This window comes from Ursus arctos, unplaced genomic scaffold, assembly GCF_023065955.2.
Source record: "Ursus arctos isolate Adak ecotype North America unplaced genomic scaffold, UrsArc2.0 scaffold_2, whole genome shotgun sequence".
NCBI lineage: Eukaryota > Metazoa > Chordata > Mammalia > Carnivora > Ursidae > Ursus > Ursus arctos.
The window spans coordinates 33,188,732-33,209,555 of record NW_026622874.1 but is presented as its reverse complement, the minus strand read 5'-3'; the positions used below and the strand labels follow the sequence as shown (position 1 = coordinate 33,209,555).

The following is a 20,824-nucleotide window of genomic DNA, read 5'->3' as shown; positions in this document are numbered from 1 at the left end:
CATGTATGGGGGAAGCCGAGAACCTGGGGAGCTGCGGCTGCCCAGGCTGAGCTGATTATTCTTATCTGGATCTCATGCTTTCCTCACAGGAAGGGCAGGAAGGCCCTCGCACAGAAAGGAGAGGGAAGTCACGTGAGAGGCACAGGAGAGTGGAGGGGACCTTGGCTCTTGCCCTGCCAGCAGAGCACTTTCCGTCAGCGCCCCAAAAGACTGACAGAAGGGTGTAGAAGGACCGGCCCGCTCTTTGGGAGCTGCGGGATCAAACCAGGCCCGGACGGGAGCAGGACGCAGGAGCCAGCTCAGAAACTAGCCATGTTTCTCTTAGATGGTGGTTGGCACACTCATCTGACTTTGTCAATATGTATCGAGCCCTTCTCTGTTCCAGGGACAGCTCTGAGGCTTGTGGAGTGTCCTCCAGGGAAGGTAGACTCCTTCGTGGAGTTCTCATTCCAGTGACGGGGGAGAGTAAAAACAAGACACGTAGTTAACTCATTATAATAAAGGGGATACAGACTGGGAGAAAACAGATCAGAGTAAGAGAGCTCAGGAACGGGGGTGTGGGGGAGACCCCATCTTTAATACGATGATTAGGGGGGCCGCATGGGGGAGTGTTTAAAGTGAGATCATGTCTGTGTGTCTGTGTGTGTGTGTACCTATTTTTGTCTAATTTTAACTTCTTAGATAATCTTTAAACTGCTTATAGTTTTTTTTTTTAAGATTACTTTTTTAATGCCTTGTTTAACCAGCAAGTTAGGAGTCAAGGGGCCAGAAACGGTGTGAGTAGGGAGGATAGCAGCTACAAAATGCACGTCACCGGCCTGGGGTGGGGGTTAGCGTCCAGCAGAAAGCAGTGCTGTACTTAGTGGTATCCTCCTGAGACTGTGTTGTGACCCGAGACCGAAGGACCTGAGGGCTGTAACTAACCCTACCTGGCAGTACATCTCTAACTGTCCTAAACTTACCCTGGGTGTCAAGGTTGCTCTTTGTTTTAATATACGAACGCTGAACTTGGTGAGCCGGCCTGTTTTAGACTTCCGTCACATCACTGATGATTCCCCATGTCTCCTTGACCCTTAGCTCGCCCAGGTGCAGTGTGTCTAATTACTCTGCGCATGTCCTCCCTCTGCCCCGCATGGCACTTCCCACTCTATTAAATTATCCTTTTTATTTTTTTAAATTAAATTATCTCTTGTTTTCTTGGTCCCTACTACACTCCTCACCAGCGCCACCCGCAGAAAATGAGCTTCTCGTGAACAGAGACCACCCATACGCACTCGAAATCATTTTTATTTAATGACTTTGACTTCCATTTGTACAGCAGTCAGGATTAATAATAAGAATAGCAACAGCTGGGGCGCCTGATGGCTCACTTGGTTGAGTGACCTCAGACCTTCGGCTGAGGTCATGATCCTTGGGTCCTGGGATCGAGTCCCACATCCGGCTCCCCGCTCAGCAGGGAATCTGCTTCTCCCTCCGCCCCCCTCACAAAAATAAATAATATCTTAAAAAAAGAGAGAGAGAGAATCGCAACAGCTAATATATTTGCTTACAAAATATTTTAAAATTTATTGTCTTTGGTCCCCAGAGCAACTCTGTGAGGTATGTAGGCCCAATAACATTGTTATCCCAAAGCAGAGAAGACTCTGAAGGCCAGAGAAATTCAGTGACTTGCTTAAAATCATACCAGCAGGAAGTTGCTCAGGGTAGGCCTTCAGTCCTGCTGATCAGACTCAGAATCCTGAACCCATACAGCTACCTGCTGATAATTTCAGTTGCTACTACTTCTTTTTTTTTTTTTAAGATTTTATTTATTTATGTGACAGAGACACAGCCAGCGAAAGAGGGAACACAGCAGGGGGAGTGGGAGAGGAAGAAGCAGGCTCCCAGCGGAGGAGCCCGATGTGGGACTCGATCCCAGAACGCCAGGATCACGCCCTGAGCCGAAGGCAGACGCTTTAAGGACTGCGCCACCCAGGTGCCCCCAGTTGCTACTACTTCTGAATTTGATTCTGTATCACCCAGAACTGCATATAGTACAAACATGGAATTTTCTTCTATCAATATTGTCCCCCATCAATCTTCCTGGGTTTTTTTTTTTTTAAGCTACTCTGGTACATTAGGCCAATATCCTTCTAGAGAACAGTAGGCAATCTCTCCCTTTTTATGCTAGTCTGAGTTATTAGCCTATAAGAAAATTATAGTATTTCCGTAAAGGATTCTGTCCTTATTAAGGTTGGTGGAAAAGTTCCTGTCCATTCACACAGACTAGCAAGTTCTGTGATTTAACGTTACTGGCCTTTCACTAGTGAAAAATGTGTCATCTGCATACCTTACATTTACTGTATATTTCTACAACAATAATTTGTGACAAAGGTTAAGCAGGAGAAGTCATGCACTGATCACTCAGGAAAAATACTGTTGGACTCCTCCATTCACAGCCCATTTATCCTTGCCTCTTGTTTCTGCCTCTGATCTATTCCTATTCCTATACGAACCAACCTTCCTGTATATACTCAGATAAAGCTTTAAAGTCCTCATTGGTCTGATGCTTGGAGTGACAAAACTATTAAGACCACTCCTGCATTACTCCATATTCGCATTAACTACCATCAATCAAGTGGATGGCCATTCCTTCCGCACACACTCATGAAGGTTGTATTCTCCCACACCCATGTACCACTCCTCAGTCAAAACCACTTTTAGCCATTCCTCAGATAACCACTTAGTCATTGCTTCTTGGAAGCCCCTCCCAGAACACCTGTTGGTACAACCCTCTGCTCTTCCTCATGCAAGGATCTCAAATTGGCCCTTCCACATCCTGTGAAAACTGGCTCCTGACTCAGTCTTCCTCTTTGTCTCAAGGGATGCCCTCGTTCTAATTTCCAAGAAAGGGTAGAGTGAGTGAGTAATGAGGAAGTCCTGGTAAGTGGAGGAGTTAACTCTTTGTGCTTCCACACTTAAATGCCTAATACCAACACATATCTGAAGCCTAAACGCACTGTATTGTATCATTTCTCATTTCATTTCTGTACAATGAAGTGCATCTTAACCCCTGAAGAGGCAGAGTAGCGTTACCAGGTGAGATCAGGAGCTTTGCAATCAGTAAGAGCTGTGTTCACACCCACTTACTAGCTCTGAAACCCTCAGCAAGACACTTACCTTCTCTAAACTTCATTTTCCTTGTCTGTAAAATAGGGACAATAGTTCCAACCTCACTTAACGTACTGCCTCGCTTAGGATGAAGGTCAGAAAATGTTAGCTGTTGTTATTTACCCGTGATTGTTATTGGCATTTAAAAGTGGTTAAATCCTTGGCATTACTGTCAGTCCTCCTATGCCTCATGACCACTACTGCTGCTCTCCAAACTGTGGACGTCAATGTACAGAAAACAGAACTCCCATCTTCGCGAAAACAGAAGAGGAAGCCTTGAGTAAGATCCGCTGTGCGGAGCCGTTGACCTTGTGAGGCTTCAATGTCACAACCTGGCAGTAAATGATTATTTGCCAGTCAGAATTGCTTTGGAAATAGGTGTTGTTTTAAGGCACGGACACCTGTCTATAAGAATTCAGCGTCTTCTGACACACCGTACAGGATGGTTTTCATACGATTTCCTCCTTCGAGTTTTGACTTAGTCGTGAAAGGTGGGATTTGGTTATGTTGTCCTTTTACACACCTTGCAAAGATTTCAGAAACTTGAGGCAAATTCTGCCCTAAATTTCAAAATGAAAGCCGCTGACGAATTTCTTCCACGACTGAAATGTACATAATTAAGGTACCTTTCCTATTTTTCTTCTCCTGCCACTTAGCAATAATACAGATGAAAAACCTCGAGAGACGACCCATTTACATCCTCAAGAAGACGGCCGTGTAAAGCCGCAAACTCTGCAGACGAATCAGGACAACAGCAGGTACCTAAGTAAATACTGAGCTCATGATGTCCTCGAGAACTAACGCTGGAGATGATTTGCAGGATCCGCGTGTGTTGCTGCTCTGGTCGGATCACTGGTACCAGGGGAGTTAGAAGGTACTTCAGGGAGGGGAGAGGCCTCGGTGGTTGTTTCTGATGGATTCCGGTTGTTTCCAGTGAGTTGGTGAGGACTGTCGTCAGCGCTATGCACAGGCACTGTTTTCACAAAGCACTCTTGTATTTTTGTGCAGGGACGCTATGAACCTGTGAGAAGGAAGCTTTCGTTTTTGTTGTGGAACCCAAGCATTTGCCATGTGGGGGTGCCTCCGGGTCCCCCACTTCCCTCAAACTCACAGGGTCACCTCAGGATCCTGTGGAGACTTTGGGTTTCCCCTCCCCTGCTCCCCACTCTCCTTGAATTCTCTGCCTCCCCTGGCCTCAGGTGACTGCTCTCTCCCTTCTGTCCCCCACACCTCCTGTCACCACACCTCATGCCTGCATTCCAGGAATTCAGAGTAGCAGCTTACTAGCACAGCTGTTGTGTAGTAACTGTTTCGTGGTTTGCTAAAGGATTGGGGTGAAAAGGGAGATTATGCTACGACCCAAAGTGGCACACAAGGTAGAACCGAATATTAGAAATCACTGAACCTAAAAGTAACTGTTTTTGTAAATCAGGTCTTAGTGGAACCCAGCCTCAGCCACTGTTAGCCTACTTACGGCTACAACAGCGGAGCTGAGCAGAAACGACAGAGACGCAGAGACTGTGTGGTTGTCTTTACAAAAGTTAATTTAAAAACGATTTCAGGGGTGCCTGGGTGGCACAGCGGTTAAGCGTCTGCCTTTGGCTCAGGGCATGATCCCAGCGTTCTGGGATCGAGCCCCACGTCAGGCTCCTCCACTATGGGCCTGCTTCTTCCTCTCCCACTCCCCCTGCTTGTGTTCCCTCTCTCACTGGCTGTCTCTATCTCTGTCGAATAAATCAATTAAAAAAAAAATCTTAAAAAAAAAATAAAATAAAAACGATTTCACAAGAGGGCTAAAAATAGCATTTAATTCCTCCTCATTCCTGCCAGGTTACTTACCTAAACACGTTACCACCTTTCTTCCAACTGAAGTTGCATTAACTTAGGCTCAGACTCCACGTACCCAAGGAGCTCCCCAAAGTGCCCCGATCCAGAGTGATGTCCTTCCTTAAAACTCACAGCAATTGCTGTCTGTAACATTTTTAAAATATATTATTTCCTTTTAAGAATACTAAGAATTCCTTTAAGAATTTAAGAATACTAAGTGCTCATTACAGAAAATGTAGAAACTAAAGAAAATATAAAGAATATAAAAATTACCTGACATAGCGCCCACCCAGTAGTCCCGTTCCTCAGCTTCCCTGCGTGTCGTTGTACATCTGCAGCCGACACACGGAGATCGTATGCACTCTAATACTGAATCCTGATTTTGCTTTCACGCGATGACAACCATTTCCTTTATTAAAAAACTTATATCCTCTAGTTTCAATATAATATTCGTCGTTTTTTGCTTATTCACACTACTGTATTCACTTGCTCATTCCGACATTCTTCAAACATGGATTAGTCACATTTTTTTTCTTAATTTAAGAGAGAGAGAATGAGAGAGCACGAAAGCATGAGGGGCAGAGGGAGCGGGAGAAGCTGACTCCGCTCTGAGCAGGGAGCCAGTTGCGGGGCTCGATCCCAGGACTCTAAGATCATGCCTTGAGCCAAAGGCAGACGCTTAACCAATGAAGCCACCCAGACACCCTTGGATTAGTCACTTATAACATGTACCATACATTGTACTTATATCTTCTTTCTCATGCTAACTTATGAGTAAGGACCTCCATTTTAAATTTCCCTAAATTTCTGAGCAGAGAATCAAATGAGAAGTATAAACAAGTAAATTTATCAAAATTTCATTTTAACTAACTTTTTGGAAGCGTTCCTTTACATCAAGGTACGTGTCAAATTGTGTACATTGAATGCTGATCAACAGCTAATAAAATGGAAGAAAGTCCTTAATGAATTTGCCTCCAATCTCCTTTTTAAGACTGAATTTTGGCCATAGAGTTCTACAGGACCAAGGTTGATCATCTGTGGCAAGATACGGTAGATAAGGAGTGAGTCAGAGTCAGTACCAACCTTAAGACCTGTGCGCCCAAGCCGGGAGCAAGGGCAGAAAGGGTGATACAGGAAAAGAGGCAGATTCCAGACACAGCTGCGTGCTAAAGGACATGAGAATGTTCAAAGATGACGCAGGTAACAACAGATGCTGGGAAGTCTTGTGAGGTGGAAAGAAAACGATGATGAGGGATCAGGTGGCAGGAATGATACGGGGTGTCAGGTGAGCTGCTGGGCCTCCACAGGGATGTGTTCCACTGCGGGGAGGACAGTCTTCCTGCCCTTAAGGGAGAGGAGAGGTTTCAGCATGGCCAGGGAAGCGTTCGGACCCCTTGGACTACACAATATCTTCTTTCGCTCTTGACTGTGGTAGGGGGAGGACATACTCTCTGAGACAGACCCTGCTCCAAACCAGCAGTCCTGTTTACTTTCTCTGCCATGACCTGGCTCAGAAAAGAGAGTCAGAACTATGTTGTGTGTTATGAGGGACCTCTATGTTTCTGGAACAAGGTTCTTTCTATTTAGTTGCTCAACATTGAGAACACTGTTCCTTTGGCAAAAAAGGCAATGAGGAAAGGTCAACTTTTCATTACTCCCTCTCTTATCTACTCAGTGTCTCAATTTAGGCCATATTTTCTTGTGCCCTACATAGCAACCACAGAGGAGGGCAAAACACTTCTTCTGAACTCGTAATTACGTGTAATGTTAGTATCACCATTTTAAGAAGCAAATTCTGGGCGGTTCAGTTGTCACCCGTGCTGTCACCTCAATAAAAATATCCTGTTATTTCAGTGCCCTTCCTTGACAAAGTACTCCAGCGCCGGACAACACCTCAAATTACAACGTTGTGGGAAAGGAGACAATCCAACAGTGTAAGATGTGAGATTCATAAAACCTTGGAAGCGACCTCCCGGAGACGCAGCCATGTGCACTTGAAGATGCTGAGGTGCTCCGAGGAGCTAGTGAAAGCTCCCTCCTCTTAGCCTGGATTAGTCACTCCTTGTGCTCTGTCCTTCTGCTGGAAGCACACACCATCTAGTTAGGGGAAGACTGCACTCAGGGAATGCAAATAATCTCAGTTACTTAAAGGAAGAAGGTGTCACTTTGGCTTTCTGTTTACAGTCTGTGATTCACCTTTCTTATTTTCAATGTTCATACTATGGAATGGGCTCATTAACGAGAAGATCAAAATCCAGGAGGAAGACGTGAAAAACAAAGTCACGTACAATTATACTACTCAGTGATAACCACTGTTGATTTTCGATTCATCTTCTGCTAACCTTTCTTCATCTATGTTTGTTTCTTTATACACCCATGTCTTTCTTAGTTACTTTTTCTTCGATAGAGCAAAATCTCCTATTGATCAGATATAAAATATAGAGAGATCAGTTTTTACTTTCACTAAAAAAATGTATTTTCTGTTTATTAAGAAGGTATTAAATGAATCTGGGGGAGAGGTTTTCAAGACAAACATCTTAAACAATGAGCTCTGGATATTTCGTAAGCTCTATTTCAAAGCAATTTGTACTGTGTGTATAAAAACATACTCTTTTAAATCAAACAGTAATTTTATTATAAAAGCAAGTGACTTACTTTTTGTATAGATTCAGAATATGCCAAATAAACTAAGAAACCATGACTTTTAAGAACTGCAAAATTCATGTACAGGTCTCTACATAGGTGATCCTGGAGTACCTAAATGGGCCACATACAGAGCAGTAATTTATTTGGGATGATATTACGGGCCATGATAACAATCTAGAAAATACCAGAATCTTTCTGGACATTTAACAATAGATTTGTACATGACGACTGATAGCTACTGTGTAATTCTGGGTTTTAAGTTGCTTTTAGACTATATTCTGCCACACTCACCTTGATAAATCCAAAGAGTGACCTGGACATCACCTTGAAGTTTTCTTTAAAATCATGGAAGAAAGGGAAAAAACAGCATAAGCAAAGTCAACTGACAAACTAGGAGGAAAAAATTACAACTTATATCATAGAGGGTAACTGGCGAATTTAGAGCTAAAAAATTCAAAGACCAACCCTCCTCACCCCCCACCTCCCTGTAAATGGGCGAAGGATATACAGCCAGGCCTCCAATAAAAGAAAGGCAAGTAACCCATGACTATATGAAAAGATCCTCAATGGTTTTGCTTAGTTGAAACTTAGGGAAACTTAGGGAAATCTATTAGGTCTTGCATTTCTGAAGACATACATTTTAAAGGAGGGCTAGAAATTAACTGTTGGGGATTGGCCTTTCCTAGAATAAAATTCCCTATCACAAGAAAAAAAACTGTAAATTCCTCTTTTCCCTCAGAATGCAGTAGGTCAGTGAGTACTGTGATTAACCATCACCTGATGCCTGGGACGTTGAAATTCAAGAAAATCATGAGATTTTTTGCCTGTGACATCAGCGATACAAGGGAAATACTGTTTATACTAACTATGAATAAAATGCTGAATGTCTAACTTCATTTGTATTGTTGAGTAATTCTGTTGACCTCTGGCCTTACATTTTTCATCTGAAAAGCAGGGCTGGACCAACTGGTCTCCAAAACTATTCTTAGTGCTAACAATCTGAATTTTTTTCATGTTTCCTTTTTGTGTACACGTAAGTGTGAGGTGTAATTTAAAGTCTATGACATTTAAATAAAATGTTCTGTCTCCATCACTATAATGGGAAAGGAATAAAAGATTTTTTCTTTCTAAATCTACGTCTGGAATATGGTTTGTAATATATTTACTTTTTAAAGCCTTTAAAAGCCAAGAGGAAACAAAATGAATATGGGTTCCTTCTGAGAAGTGCCCCGCTTTCTGTACTGAATGGTTTCAGAATCCTGTGTCGGGTGCGGTTTACCACTGGAATGTTCTTGTTGGTAACAGCTAAATAGGAAGGTTCACTGGCTGGCAGGTACTTACCAGGTAGAAACACAGATGGCACAGCTCCCCGGCCCACATCAACAAGACGGCTTATCTATGCTGTTTAGCCATTCTCTGCCAGCTTTCACAGCGAACCTAGCGTGTAATTCACCATGACAGCGGAAAGCCTTTTCTGAGAGGACTCCCGGGCCCATTCCAGCTGCTACCCCCACCGCTGAAAAGCATGATGGGAATATACAAATTTAGGAGGCCAAGATTCATCTAGCATTAAGATTTATTTTACAGAAGTTGGTCTCTGTTTAATGACATCGCCACACACCTACCTCCGCCCTAGTGCCATTCATAAAGCCTTAAAGGAGATCTAGCACATCGCTCAAAACCTGGTCTACACACAGGCACGTTCTCCACGCTCTCCTGTCACTTTGGCAGTGCGACAAATCTTCAGGGGGAGTTGCAGGCACCGGAAGCCTTTACTCCCCTACCTCACTCAAAGCCTTGACTCTTGAGTTCTATTCCTGTCCAGGCGACAGGATGTTCATTGTCAACACTCTCCCTTTGAACCAAGTCACTAAAATGATCTCAAGGCTAAGGAGTCAGATCACAGCTTGCACTGCCTGATACAGGAACGTTTTCTGTGCAGACAAGTTGCAGCTTCCTCCTTTAGAGGCAAACCCACCTTGCTCCTAGTGTCTAAGATTATTAAAACAAAATCTCTCACAACGTTCCCAGCACTTACTTGGTAAATCCATGCTGGGGAGAACTGGCAGAGACATGTCAGATGCACCTGACGGCAACAGCCATGCATTTCGGGCAGTATTCACAGGCATTGACGACGCACCTACTACAGACCTGGAACTGGCTTAGCACTGGAGCTACAGCAAGAAAACTCGAGCCCTGTCTCATGGAGCTTTTCCAGAAAAATAGGGAACAGGGCTCAGAACCTTTCCAATAGAGCCTTAATTTGGTCCAGTGAAAATAAATCAATCAACGTGAAAATCTCCAATTATATTTAGAGTGGCTTGGTGAACCGCAGGTATAGATTTTACTGATTGAAAGAATGTTCTAGTAAAATCCCAATTCTTGACTCTAATCTAGCTTGTGTAACTAGGAAACCAAACACCAGCCATGTTTTGCCACCTTTTAATTTACTCATGAGAAAAAAACTTACTTCTAAGACTAGAAATAGATGGGAAAATGTTTTCATATTACTGAGACGTAACTGACATATACCATTGTATACAGATGTTTGCAGAGAACAATAAATAGACCCTGTTTTCACAAATAAGTGTCAACATTGAACAACACAACATTTCTGTTAAATAACTCTTTTGCAACTGTAAAAATTAACAGAAATAATCCCCCTCATTGAGTTTTCTGTCTCCTTAATTATAACTCCTTTAAGTCAGTGTCATGATGGAGCGTCTGGACTTCAGAATTTAAGATACTGCGGTGTTTCAGGATCACCTCCACACCTATTGTTTCATATGCCGTCAAAAATTCAAACATTGTGTTGTTCTGGGAATTATGCAAAATTCCATGGTTTGTTGAACCCACAAAGTTTTTAGTACCTCTCAGCTATAGAATTCTTTAAACATATATAGTTTTGTAATTCTAGAAGATGCATTTGAGGTTAATACAGAAAGATTACAATTCCTCACCATCCTGTTATACCTTAATTCTGTATGATGCAGGATCAACCCCCATCATTCTATGAAAATAGCTGTTGATATATAGGTTGGCCTGAAAAAATTTTTTCTTCATCTGATTCCTGTAACACAGGGTCAGTATAGGAAACTGAAAAGCACAAAGAAAATGAAATACCCATAATCCTATCACTGTTAGTTAATTTTGAGCTAATTGCTCTATGGGAATACCAAGGACACTTACTTGGAGTCAATTTTTTTAACTTATATATCGTAGTTTCTCAGGTAGATTTTTTTTTAACTGCCTGATGCATAGACATTCATACCATAAAGCCCCCTATCAAAAATTCCTTATACTTTGGCTAGACGCTTAGGATTTATTTTTCTTCCAAAATTACACACCTTTGGTCACAGCTCTGATGATTTCTGTGGCATAAACTCCAAATGGAAATGGTGGTTTAAAAGTCATGGCCATTTAAAAACTTAACATATGGGAAAGTTAAATTAAAAGCCAAGGTTTGAGGGTGTTGGTCCCCCCAATACGATTACTCACATTGGTTGACATTTATTATTCTTGGCCAGCTAATGGGAAGAAAATGTCAATTCCTTCTAGGTACTCTTTTAATACAGGTCATGTGAATTTTTTTCCTCTTACTAGTCATACAGGTTTAATCAGAACTCTACAAATAGATCTGGCTCATTCTTAATTTTCCACTTGATTTTCCACTGAGAGACTGTGTCACCAGAAACGTTCTCCAGCTTATGGATTCCTCTCCATCCCAACAATAATGGCTTTAAGTACTTCCAGGAGGTTGGCAATTAATACACCCTTGTCCTTACCTTTTTCGTGCATGTTTTTTGCCTCTTCAATAAAGCATTTAGTTGCTCAAGGGCAGGGACCCCAGAGAGGTAAGGTCCAATATGCTAATGGCCCGGTGTGGTTTAATAATTCATCTACCTTGCTTAACTTCAGGGGTTGGGAGTGCACTGGCCAAACCTCTCAGCGTCTGAAATCTAGCAGGCCTCCAAAGGATCCAAGAGCAGACAGACGCTGAGCCATGGAAATCACAAGTATTGTCCCTAAATATGCCCGATTAATGCCAACTCTTGAAACAAGGGCCCAGGGAGTCCGGAGTGTCCCACGACACACTGGAGCCGCGAGGGGTGCGGCCCCACGACGACCCGCTGCCTGGGCCTTGGGTTTCTAGCGTCAGGTCGCTGCGCTTTTCGCTCAGTGCGGCGTTCCGTTCTGGAAAAGGGACAAAGATGACCCCGCCAGCTCTGCTTTCCTTCCCACTTTTCCTGAGTCCGGGCGGTGAGCCCCGCAAGCCGCCGGGGTCCTCGGGTCGGCGTGCACACGGGATCGTCGAGGGCCTCCCGGCGCCCGCGGGAGGGGAGGGGACTGAGTCCCTCAGCGTCCCGTGGGTGCGCCCACAGCAGGCCCACGCCGGGTCTGGGAGGCTTGTGGTGCCCCGCGCCCGGGCCCCGCCTCCGGTCGCCGTTTGGCCCCGCCTATTTCGGGAAGGCGAGACACTTCCGCCCAAGCCTCGCGCCAGGTCACGCCCCCGCGCCTGGCGCCTGACGCCCGGGTACTGGGGGATTGTTGCGTCTGCTCCCCGGACCTGGGAAGGTGTCGCTTAGCGGGCTCTCAGGCTCCCGCTGGTCTCCTGCAAGATGACGACATCCTGGGCGCCGCGCACAGCCCATCCCTGCCGCCCCAAGAAGCCCTTTTCTGTTTTGTATTGCTTTGGGATCCTTTTGATGGCCTCAGTGCTCCAGATACCCATGCCCTCTGGTAAGAGCCTCGAGAGGGTGTGCGCTGCGGCGGCGAGCTGGAGCGGGTCGGGGAGCGGGCCGAGCGAGCCCAGGGCCTGGGAGCTTTGCTTGGTGGGTCGGGAGCAGGCGCGACGCCGGGGCGGCCCCGGTCGTACTGTGCGGATACCAAGGGGGTGGAGGCTTGCGAGGCGTTGGGCAGCAAGCCCTGCGGGTGTTGGGCGCGGCTGGTGTTTTCCCCGGGCGGAACTGTGACCCGCGCGAACGCTTGCAGCGTGCTTCCGAACAGAGGCACCTGGGGGCTCGGAGCGCGGACCTGGGGCTCGGGGTGACGGTTTAGTCTCCGTGCCCCGTGCGTGTCGCTGTTGCTAGGATCCGCGGTGTGCCTGTGGGGAAGTTTGTCCTGTGTTCCCTGGAGGGATGATGGCCTTGGGGAGAAGGGTGTTGTTTGTGCCGTCCTGGGGGACCCCGGGCTGGGTGTTACAGGGTGTGTGCTTTGCGGAACTGACCCGGCTTGGGGTGTGGGGATGAGGAAGCTCACCATTTGCTTTGCATGGGGGCTGGGAATCGCGTGTGGCTCTGTAGTGCTTGGGTGAGAGTGGGCTCCGGGTGCAAGCATGCTCTGGGCCCCTGGGGCTTAGAGGGTTTGGGAAGGCCACACCTTGCTTCTTGCTTTTTGTACCTAAAGGCAACAGTCTCCTTGTTGGCCAAGATCATATTGGTGTTGGTTTGCAGGGTGTTCCTCTTTCATTTTTTTTTCCTGGACATAGAATCATCTTCCTGTTTCCATCCAAGAGACATTATCCAATTCCATTACCTAATGGCTTTTTGCCATTGTCTTCCTTGTTTTCATAAGGGTGGGTCGTATTTCAGGGGAATTCTGAATTAATCTTAAAAGCATTGGTAGCTTACTGACAAATGAGTATCCTGAGAAATACACGATAAATGATGTCAGTCCCGTTTTCTTTACACCCATTAGCGGAAACCGAAGGCCCCCATCCATTAAATTTGTTTAGTGTTTGACTGAATAAGAATTAGTGCTTATTTCATATATATATACGAAATAAGTATATATATATACGTATATATATATATACGTATATATATATATATACTGAAAGAGATGGGCTTGTTGTGTAACACACAATGAAGTGACAACCATTTTCAGTACTTTGGTATATTTCTTTCTGTCTTTATCTGCACCTGTGTTTCTCTGCCCAAGTTATTTATAGGGTCCTATTACATATACAATTTGTATGCTGCATTCTTTCCGTAGTAGCATTCATTCAACACATATGTGCCTTCAGTGTGCCAGTTCTGTGCTGGTCCTGAGGATACACTGGTGAGTGATGACAAAACTATCCATTTTTATGATCCTGGTTTCACTATTGATCTGTTGCACTCACACAAATAAAAGCCAAAACTGTTTTGCTCACTTAGAACCCCAGTGCCCGGCACACAGTGGCAGTTGAGAAGTAGTTGCTAAAATTTATTTGGAAGGGCGGACAAATCAAAATATACTATGAACAAATACATTATAACCCACGAGACGTGTTTTGGAGGAAAGGAGCTTGATTCTCTGCTAGCATTTAACATGACTGGGGCAGGGAGAATTTTTCTTACTGAATAGGCCAAACTCTGCCCCCGTGGGGCTTCTGTACTTACTATAACCTCACACTCGGAGCACTCTGCTCCGGCCCCTTGTCTGTAAGACTCCTTCTTATCCTTCAAGCTCAGCTGAGATGACACCCGCTCAGGAGGCCCCTCTCTGAACACCCTATCTGAGACAGACACACACTCCAGCTCAAATCCCGCCTGACTGAGCGTCAAGTCACTCTCGCAAAACCGTTTTCTGCTCTCCCCACTAGAATGCAGAGAGCCGTCTTGTCACACTTGTGGTTCCAGATGTGCAATTTTTTGCCCAGTGTCAACACTCTTGTATAACCATTGAGTACCAGAAAATGAAATATAATAATAAAATACAATTAGGCTGGGACTTAGAGTGCCAGCAAAAATTCCTCCTGCTTCCAGGAGGAAGGATCTGTAAACAGCCGTCCTTAGGATGGCCTTTCTGTGGTGCCTAAGTGAAGTCAGGGGAAGCCGACCTTCAGAGAGGCTCTGTCTTCCACTGGCTGTGATAGAGTCTGCAGGGCTCACAGTACTCTAGTCTTGCTTGTTCCTGATCACCAAAAAGTTCATTTCTGTGTGGGGAGTAGCGTGGGAAGGGGCCAGTGGCAATAAAAAGAAAAGAAAAAAACGTTTTAGAAAGGATCCAGTTTAGATTAGCCTCGGAGCCCACAGTTGAAGGAGACCGTGAATGTCATCTGGAAGAGAGGAAATAACATGAATAGGGTGCAACCTGGAAGGTAACAAAACTTAGAAATGCAGAAAAGGAAACACAAGGCCAAGTTGAAAGTTCGCAGGATAGGTATGAAATTAGAGAAAGTACAAATGAGCCTCATAATGTCGGGCAGGGAAAATGCAGGACTAGAATACACATGTCAGTTTTGAAGCAGCTCGCAGGCCCAGAAGCAGGTTTGCAAGCAGACAGTGTTGTGCCTGGAGGCTTGCCATCTCAGAGGTGGTTAGTTGTCAGCTGCACACGATGGCGGAAGGGAACATTTGTCTGATTCGGAACCAGTCTCGTCCTTCCAGAAGGGGTCTGCTTTTTTGGACAAAACTCACCATCTCCTGCGGTGAGAGGTATCTTTTTTCTGTCTTCTCTTTCTCTCTAATGGACTTAGCCAAGATAGATCCTTAAGTGCTTGCTTACAGGGTAGCTTCTTATTTCCTTCCTCTATGAACTGTAATGCAAAGGGAGCAGTCCTTATCTGGTCAATTGCTAGGTTACCAGAATACTGGGAGGTAGGCAACAGAAGAAATTACTTGGCCAGATCTTTCTCCAGGGCATAGAGTTTCAAGATGATTCTTTTCATTGTTAGATGCATCACAGTATATTCTTCACCGTGGTGTTCCGTTTGACAGCAGTGGTCCTTTGCGGGCCGGATCGTCCTTTTTGGCCCAGCTCCTCTGGCGGACTTACTGTGCTTGGGTGAATGGAGTCAGCCACAGGAGCTATTAAACACAAAAACATGTGGTAGTGACTGAGAGATCCATGCGGAGGACAATCCAAGAGAAGGGGACTGGGCGCCGCCTCCCCGGGACGCACACAGTGCTCCCTAGAGGAGCGGTTGAGTGGATTCAGGCTAGGAAGGCAGGAGTAGAGCAGGGGTTGCAGCTGAGCAGGGAGGGAGGGTGTTCAGAGCAGAGGCAGCAGTGTGATCAGACGCTTAGAGATGGGACATGGCTGGGGGCTTTCAGGGGCTGCGGAGCTACCCGGTGTGGCAGCAGGAGGACAAGGGAGGCAAAGAGAAAGGCCAAAGACTAGAACACAGAGCAAATCTCTGTGAAAAGCAACAGGATAGCCAGGAATGAATAATCCCCATCATTAAAATTCAGACATGATGTTATTATCTGTCCTCTCAGGGCACTTGAGCCCTTTTGTTTGACTTACTAGCACATAGCAAATCTAAACCAGGGTTACTTTAATTTTTTTTTTTTAAGGATTTATTTATTTATTTATTTGACAGAGAGAGACAGCCAGCGAGAGAGGGAGCACAAGCAGGGGGAGTGGGAGAGGAAGAAGCAGGCTCCCAGTGGAGGAGCCTGACGTTGGGCTCGATCCCAGGACTCTGGGATCACGCCCTGAGCCGAAGGCAGAGGCTTAAGGACTATGCCACCCAGGCGTCTCCAGGGTTACTTTAATTTCTCCAGACTCAGTAGAAGACCATTTCTTGAGGACCCCATGGTGTAAGCGTGGGAGAGTTTCAGATGACCGTGGTGGGGAGCAGTGTTAGTAGTGGAAGCAGGCTGCCTGGCTGCTGGAGATACTGTCTTGGGCAAGTTACTTAACCTACTGTGTCTTAGTTGGGTCATCTGAGAGAGGGGAAATAGTGCCTGACTCATAGAATGAGTATTGAGTATGAAGATAAGTTAAATTGCACTTAGAATAATGGTACAGATAGTGCTGGATGTATGTTACTTCTAAAATTAGTACTACTATCGCCACTATTGTTTTAAGAAACAAGATGTAGAGTCTTTGATTACCATACTTGGGAAAAAATAAAATCCCCATTATTTGGAGTTCTCCTTTGATAATGTTAAAATTCTGTTTCTAGTAATAGCAGCAATGGAGAATGGGCTCAAAATAAAACAAGAAAGCATAAATATTTTGACATGAAAGAAGTCAAATACTCTGATAAAGGGAAGGAGCTGTCATTCAACCAATTTCAAAATCTGAAGACAGGCATAAAACAACAAAGAAAAAAATGATGATTTGCTGATATCTCTAGAAGAAGTTGGCTGAACAGAAAAGAATTTGAGTTTTGGTCCAAGAGTGTATGGAACTGGTAACAGCGCTCATTCATCTCTGGCGCTGGGTATTACAAGTGCAGCGAGGTATCAACCATGGTCCTCAGAACCTAACAGTCTCGTAGGGAGTATGAACAGTAACAACTTCATTGTGGAGTAGTCTGTGGAAGGAATAAATGGGGATCCTGAGGACACTTAACCCAGTTTTTCTTTTTTTTAAGATTTTATTTATTTGTCAGAGAGAGGGGGCACAAGCAGGGAGAGCAGCAGGCAGTGGAGAAGCCGGCTTCCCACTGAGCAAGGAGCCTGATGCAGGGCTTAATCCCAGAACCCTGGGATTATGATTTGAGCCGAAGGTAGACGCTTAACCGACTGAGCCACCGAGGTGTCCCTTAACCCAGTTTTTTAATGAGAGATGTCAAGAGCCACAGAAGTGGCACATCAGCTGAAACTGAAGCATGAGTGGGTAGGAGGGTGGGAGGAATGCAGGGTCTCTGGTCAAAGCTGAAGTTAAATGATGCAGGGAGGTCTGGAGTGCTGATATAATTTAGGTGGTTTAATGGACACTGCCAGGAATTGAATAGGGCTTGAGAATAGGATGCAAGAGTGAGCAGCGTCCTGATAGGGACGGGATTTACAAGTCTGCTAGCCATGATAAGAAGCCTTAGACATTGTCATGAGGGTACTGGGAAGTCACTGAAAGGTATCTGACTTTGAAGAGCTTTGGTCACTGTGTCCTATCAACGTGACTCTGGCAGCAGTGTGAAACATGAAGTGGATGAATGAAATGTGGTGAGGTAGGTCAGGAGGCCTGTTCAGGAACGCTGGTAGCACTCTAGAGAAGAAATGGCAGTGGTTTGAACTGGAGGGAAAGGTAGAATTAGAGAGATGGAACAGGCATTTGAGTTGTGAAGACCATCCGTCGTCAACTGAACACCAAAAAATCCCAGATAATCTAATTTAAAATGGGCAGGAGACCTGAATAGACATTTCTCCAAAGAAGACAGACAAATGGCCAGGGGACTCATGAAAAGGTTGCTTAGTATCACTCACTATCAGGGAAATGCAAATCAGAAGCACAATGAGATATCACTTCACACTTGTCAGAATGGGCAAAATCAAAAGCATAAAGCTGTGGGTCAAAAGGCCTCCTTGTCCACTGTTGGTGGGAATTCAAACTAGTACTGCCTCTGTGGAAAACATATGGAGGTTCCTTAGAAATTTAAAGATAGAATTACCATATGATCCTGTAATTGCAGTACTGGGTATTTACCCTAAGAATATGGAAACCCTAATTTGATAGGACATATGTACCCCTATTTTTATTGCAGCATTATTTACAATAGCCAAAATATGGAAGCAACCCAAGGATCTATCAATAGATGAATGGGTAAAGAAGGTATGGCACATATATATAAATACACAATGGATTATTACTTAGCCATGAAAAAGAATGAATCTTGCCATTTGCAGCAACATGGATGGATCCAGAGGGTATAATGCCAAATGAAATAAGTCAATAAGAGAAAGAACAAATGCCATATGATTTCATGCACATAATGGAACTTTTTTTCTTAAGAGAGAAAGCAAGTGGAGGGGTTGGGGCAGAGGGAGAGGGATCGAGACTCTGAAGCAGACTCCACACTAAGCACAGAGCCTGATGCAGGGCTCGATCCCAGGACCCTGAGATCATGACCTGAGCCGAAATCAAGAGTCAGATGCTTAACCACTGAGCCACCAGGAACCCCCATATATGGAATCTAAGAAAAAAAACCAAATGAACAAAGAAAAAAGAGATAAACTAAAAACAGACTCTTAAATATAGAGAACAAACTGGTGGTTACCAGAGGGGAGGTGGGGGGTGATGGGTGATAGGTGAAGGGGATGAAGAACATATTTATTGCGATGATTATTAAGTAATATATAGAATTGTTGAATCACTGTATTGTACACCTGAAAACTAACACAACACTGCATATTAATTATACAGGAATTAAAAATTTAAGAACCCATCTGTCTTGTTTGCTGGGCATTTGTGAGTGTGAAGAATCAAGAGCCCACGCTTTGGCTTCAAAATGTTATATAGATAGCATGTGGGGTATGTGGGGAGGCAGTTGAATGTCTACAGTCGGCACCTGGCTAGAGATCAAGCATGGAGACCAGGATTTGGAAGGCAGCTCTTCTCGTGGTAATGAGGTCATGGGAGAATATACACTCACCCCAGGCATGTGCAGAGTGAAGTAACCAGAGATCCCACAGCAGCCCATTAGGAACATCACATTGTCCAACTGGGCAGAGAAGGAAGGGTAACCAGAGGATAAAAAGCATTCAGTGTTCTGAGCAAGAGAAGCGGTTTTATTGTAAAACAGCGTCATATCGGGCTCAATTATTATAGTGTATAAAGCTTGCAGAGCAAGTTGTAAACTCTGCACATTTTTGAAAGCGTATCTTATAATTGCACACGCAAGGAAAAAGAAATACTTCAAATTATTTGAATGGATAAACCATCCAATCGACATTTCTTTTTCCAGCCAGATCACTATATATAAAAGTCATCTTTATCTTCTTTATCTGCTTTCAGGATAGTTACTGAAGTTGAATGCATAAAGCAAGGAATACTTGTATTATTTAATCAGGGGCATGCTGTTACTTGATTTCTTTCTTGGTGGTTCCATGATCTCTAATGATGTTATGCATTTGTATCTAGAATGGAATTACATAGCATTTCTAGGTGAAGAAATGTGGAATCCATTGATCAGCAGAGGAGGATGAAATTATATTTAAAATAATACCCCCAATGGTGACTAACATAATATAATAAAACATCATTAAAAAAAAAAAAGAAAGTGAACTGCAAAAAAAAAAATAATAATGCCCCCAAAAGCAACATTTTTTTTTCAAGTAAGGCTGTTCATAGTAAATTTTGATATTTAAATGGCATCTGTTCACTTGTGGGAAGCTCGGTTCAATCATATGAAGCGTGAAGTCTTATATGAAAGACTTCAGTGCGTATTTATCTTGATCTATGAACTACATAATGCTTATTTAACAATCACTTGTTACTCTAGCATTTCTGAAGCCGCCACTGCGTACACAGTGCAGTAGAAAAAGAAGACCTGTGATCTCTCCCTCTAGAAACTTGCCTTCCGCAACAAGGAGACCGAGCCTGAAGTGACAAGTTATCATTGGTTTGTTTCAGACTATGGAAGAGTAATCAGAGCAGAGTGCTGTGTACTACAGAAGGCGTTTTAGAGGAGAGGCGAGTGTTGAAATGAATTTAGAAAAAAGTAGGAAAGGATGCTTATCTACATATATTATTAAGACCTAAACCATTATTTTTGTTTCTTCAATTTATTATTGAAAGAAAATTCATCTTATTCCCCAACAAATCAAAACCTAGTAGGGTGCTACTGAAAATAAGCAAGGCCCATCCTCAGCTGCTGTCACCACTTGGGTGGAAGCATGGAAGAATCATTTAAAATCTTGCCAAGGATCTTTCCATTTATTCTGTATTACCCCGGTGGGTGAAAGAGATCAAATACTTCATTTTCGTGTTCTCGTTCTTTTATTTCTAGATGCCTGTGATCATCTTCCGAAGTACAGCTCTATGAGGCCAAATGTTACAAAATCCGATTTTAATCCTGGGGACAAAGTATACTTTGAGTGTCGACCAGGATACAGGTTTATTACACCTGGTCGTTCTGTGTTTTCCGTTTGTCAGGATGATAACACGTGGACACCTCTCGAGGAGGCTTGTACAGGTAAGTGTACAAAACTTTTTTTTTTATTATTCTGGAGATTTCACACATTTTAGGTTGCACACTGCAGTAGTGCGGTGATTGTTTTCTCATGTGAATGTAGGTTTTAGATGGCAATGTAGTTTTTTAGGCTTTGAAAAATCCCCAGGGGATCTTTCTTGGCAATCAGTTAACTGGTTAAATGTGAATCTTAAGTTTGGCCTTATAATAGTCGAAGAAAGAAAATAATACTCTCATGAATTCAGATGAGCAATGAGAATTTTTATTTTAATTTAAATGTTTTGGAATTGCTATGAAATATGTTAATTTAAACATTTAAGCATTTGAACGTTTTGAAATGTTTTGAAATTGCTG

General features: G+C 43.9%; 1 protein-coding gene and 1 long non-coding RNA gene across 15 annotated transcripts in view; one reads left to right on the top strand and one right to left on the bottom strand.

Moving 5' to 3' along the window:
- Window positions 1-11,736, bottom strand: part of LOC125283455 (uncharacterized) — a 75,218-nt gene extending 63,482 nt beyond the window's left edge. For 2 of the 8 annotated variants that reach the window (XR_008960431.1, XR_008960432.1), the window contains exons 1-5: window positions 11,409-11,736; window positions 8,965-9,139; window positions 7,915-7,958; window positions 7,633-7,734; window positions 3,160-7,395 (exon numbers count right to left, since the gene is read on the bottom strand). This is a non-coding gene — a long non-coding RNA (uncharacterized LOC125283455). Of the gene's footprint in view, window positions 1-1,161; window positions 7,396-7,632; window positions 7,735-7,914; window positions 7,959-8,964; window positions 9,140-11,408 lie in introns of those variants that run through there. The other 6 variants (XR_007191320.2, XR_007191319.2, XR_008960429.1 and 3 more) reach the window with 6 other exon arrangements.
- Window positions 11,737-12,028: 292 nt separating this feature from the next.
- The window catches only part of LOC125283451 (membrane cofactor protein-like), a 38,311-nt gene continuing 29,515 nt past the window's right edge, over window positions 12,029-20,824 (top strand). For all 7 annotated transcript variants that reach the window (XM_048225039.2, XM_048225038.2, XM_048225036.2 and 4 more), the window contains exons 1-2: window positions 12,029-12,363; window positions 20,288-20,473. In XM_048225039.2, coding sequence (XP_048080996.1) covers window positions 12,243-12,363; window positions 20,288-20,473 — 307 coding nt within the window. In that variant the 5' untranslated portion in view covers window positions 12,029-12,242. The remainder of the gene's footprint in view (window positions 12,364-20,287; window positions 20,474-20,824) is intronic.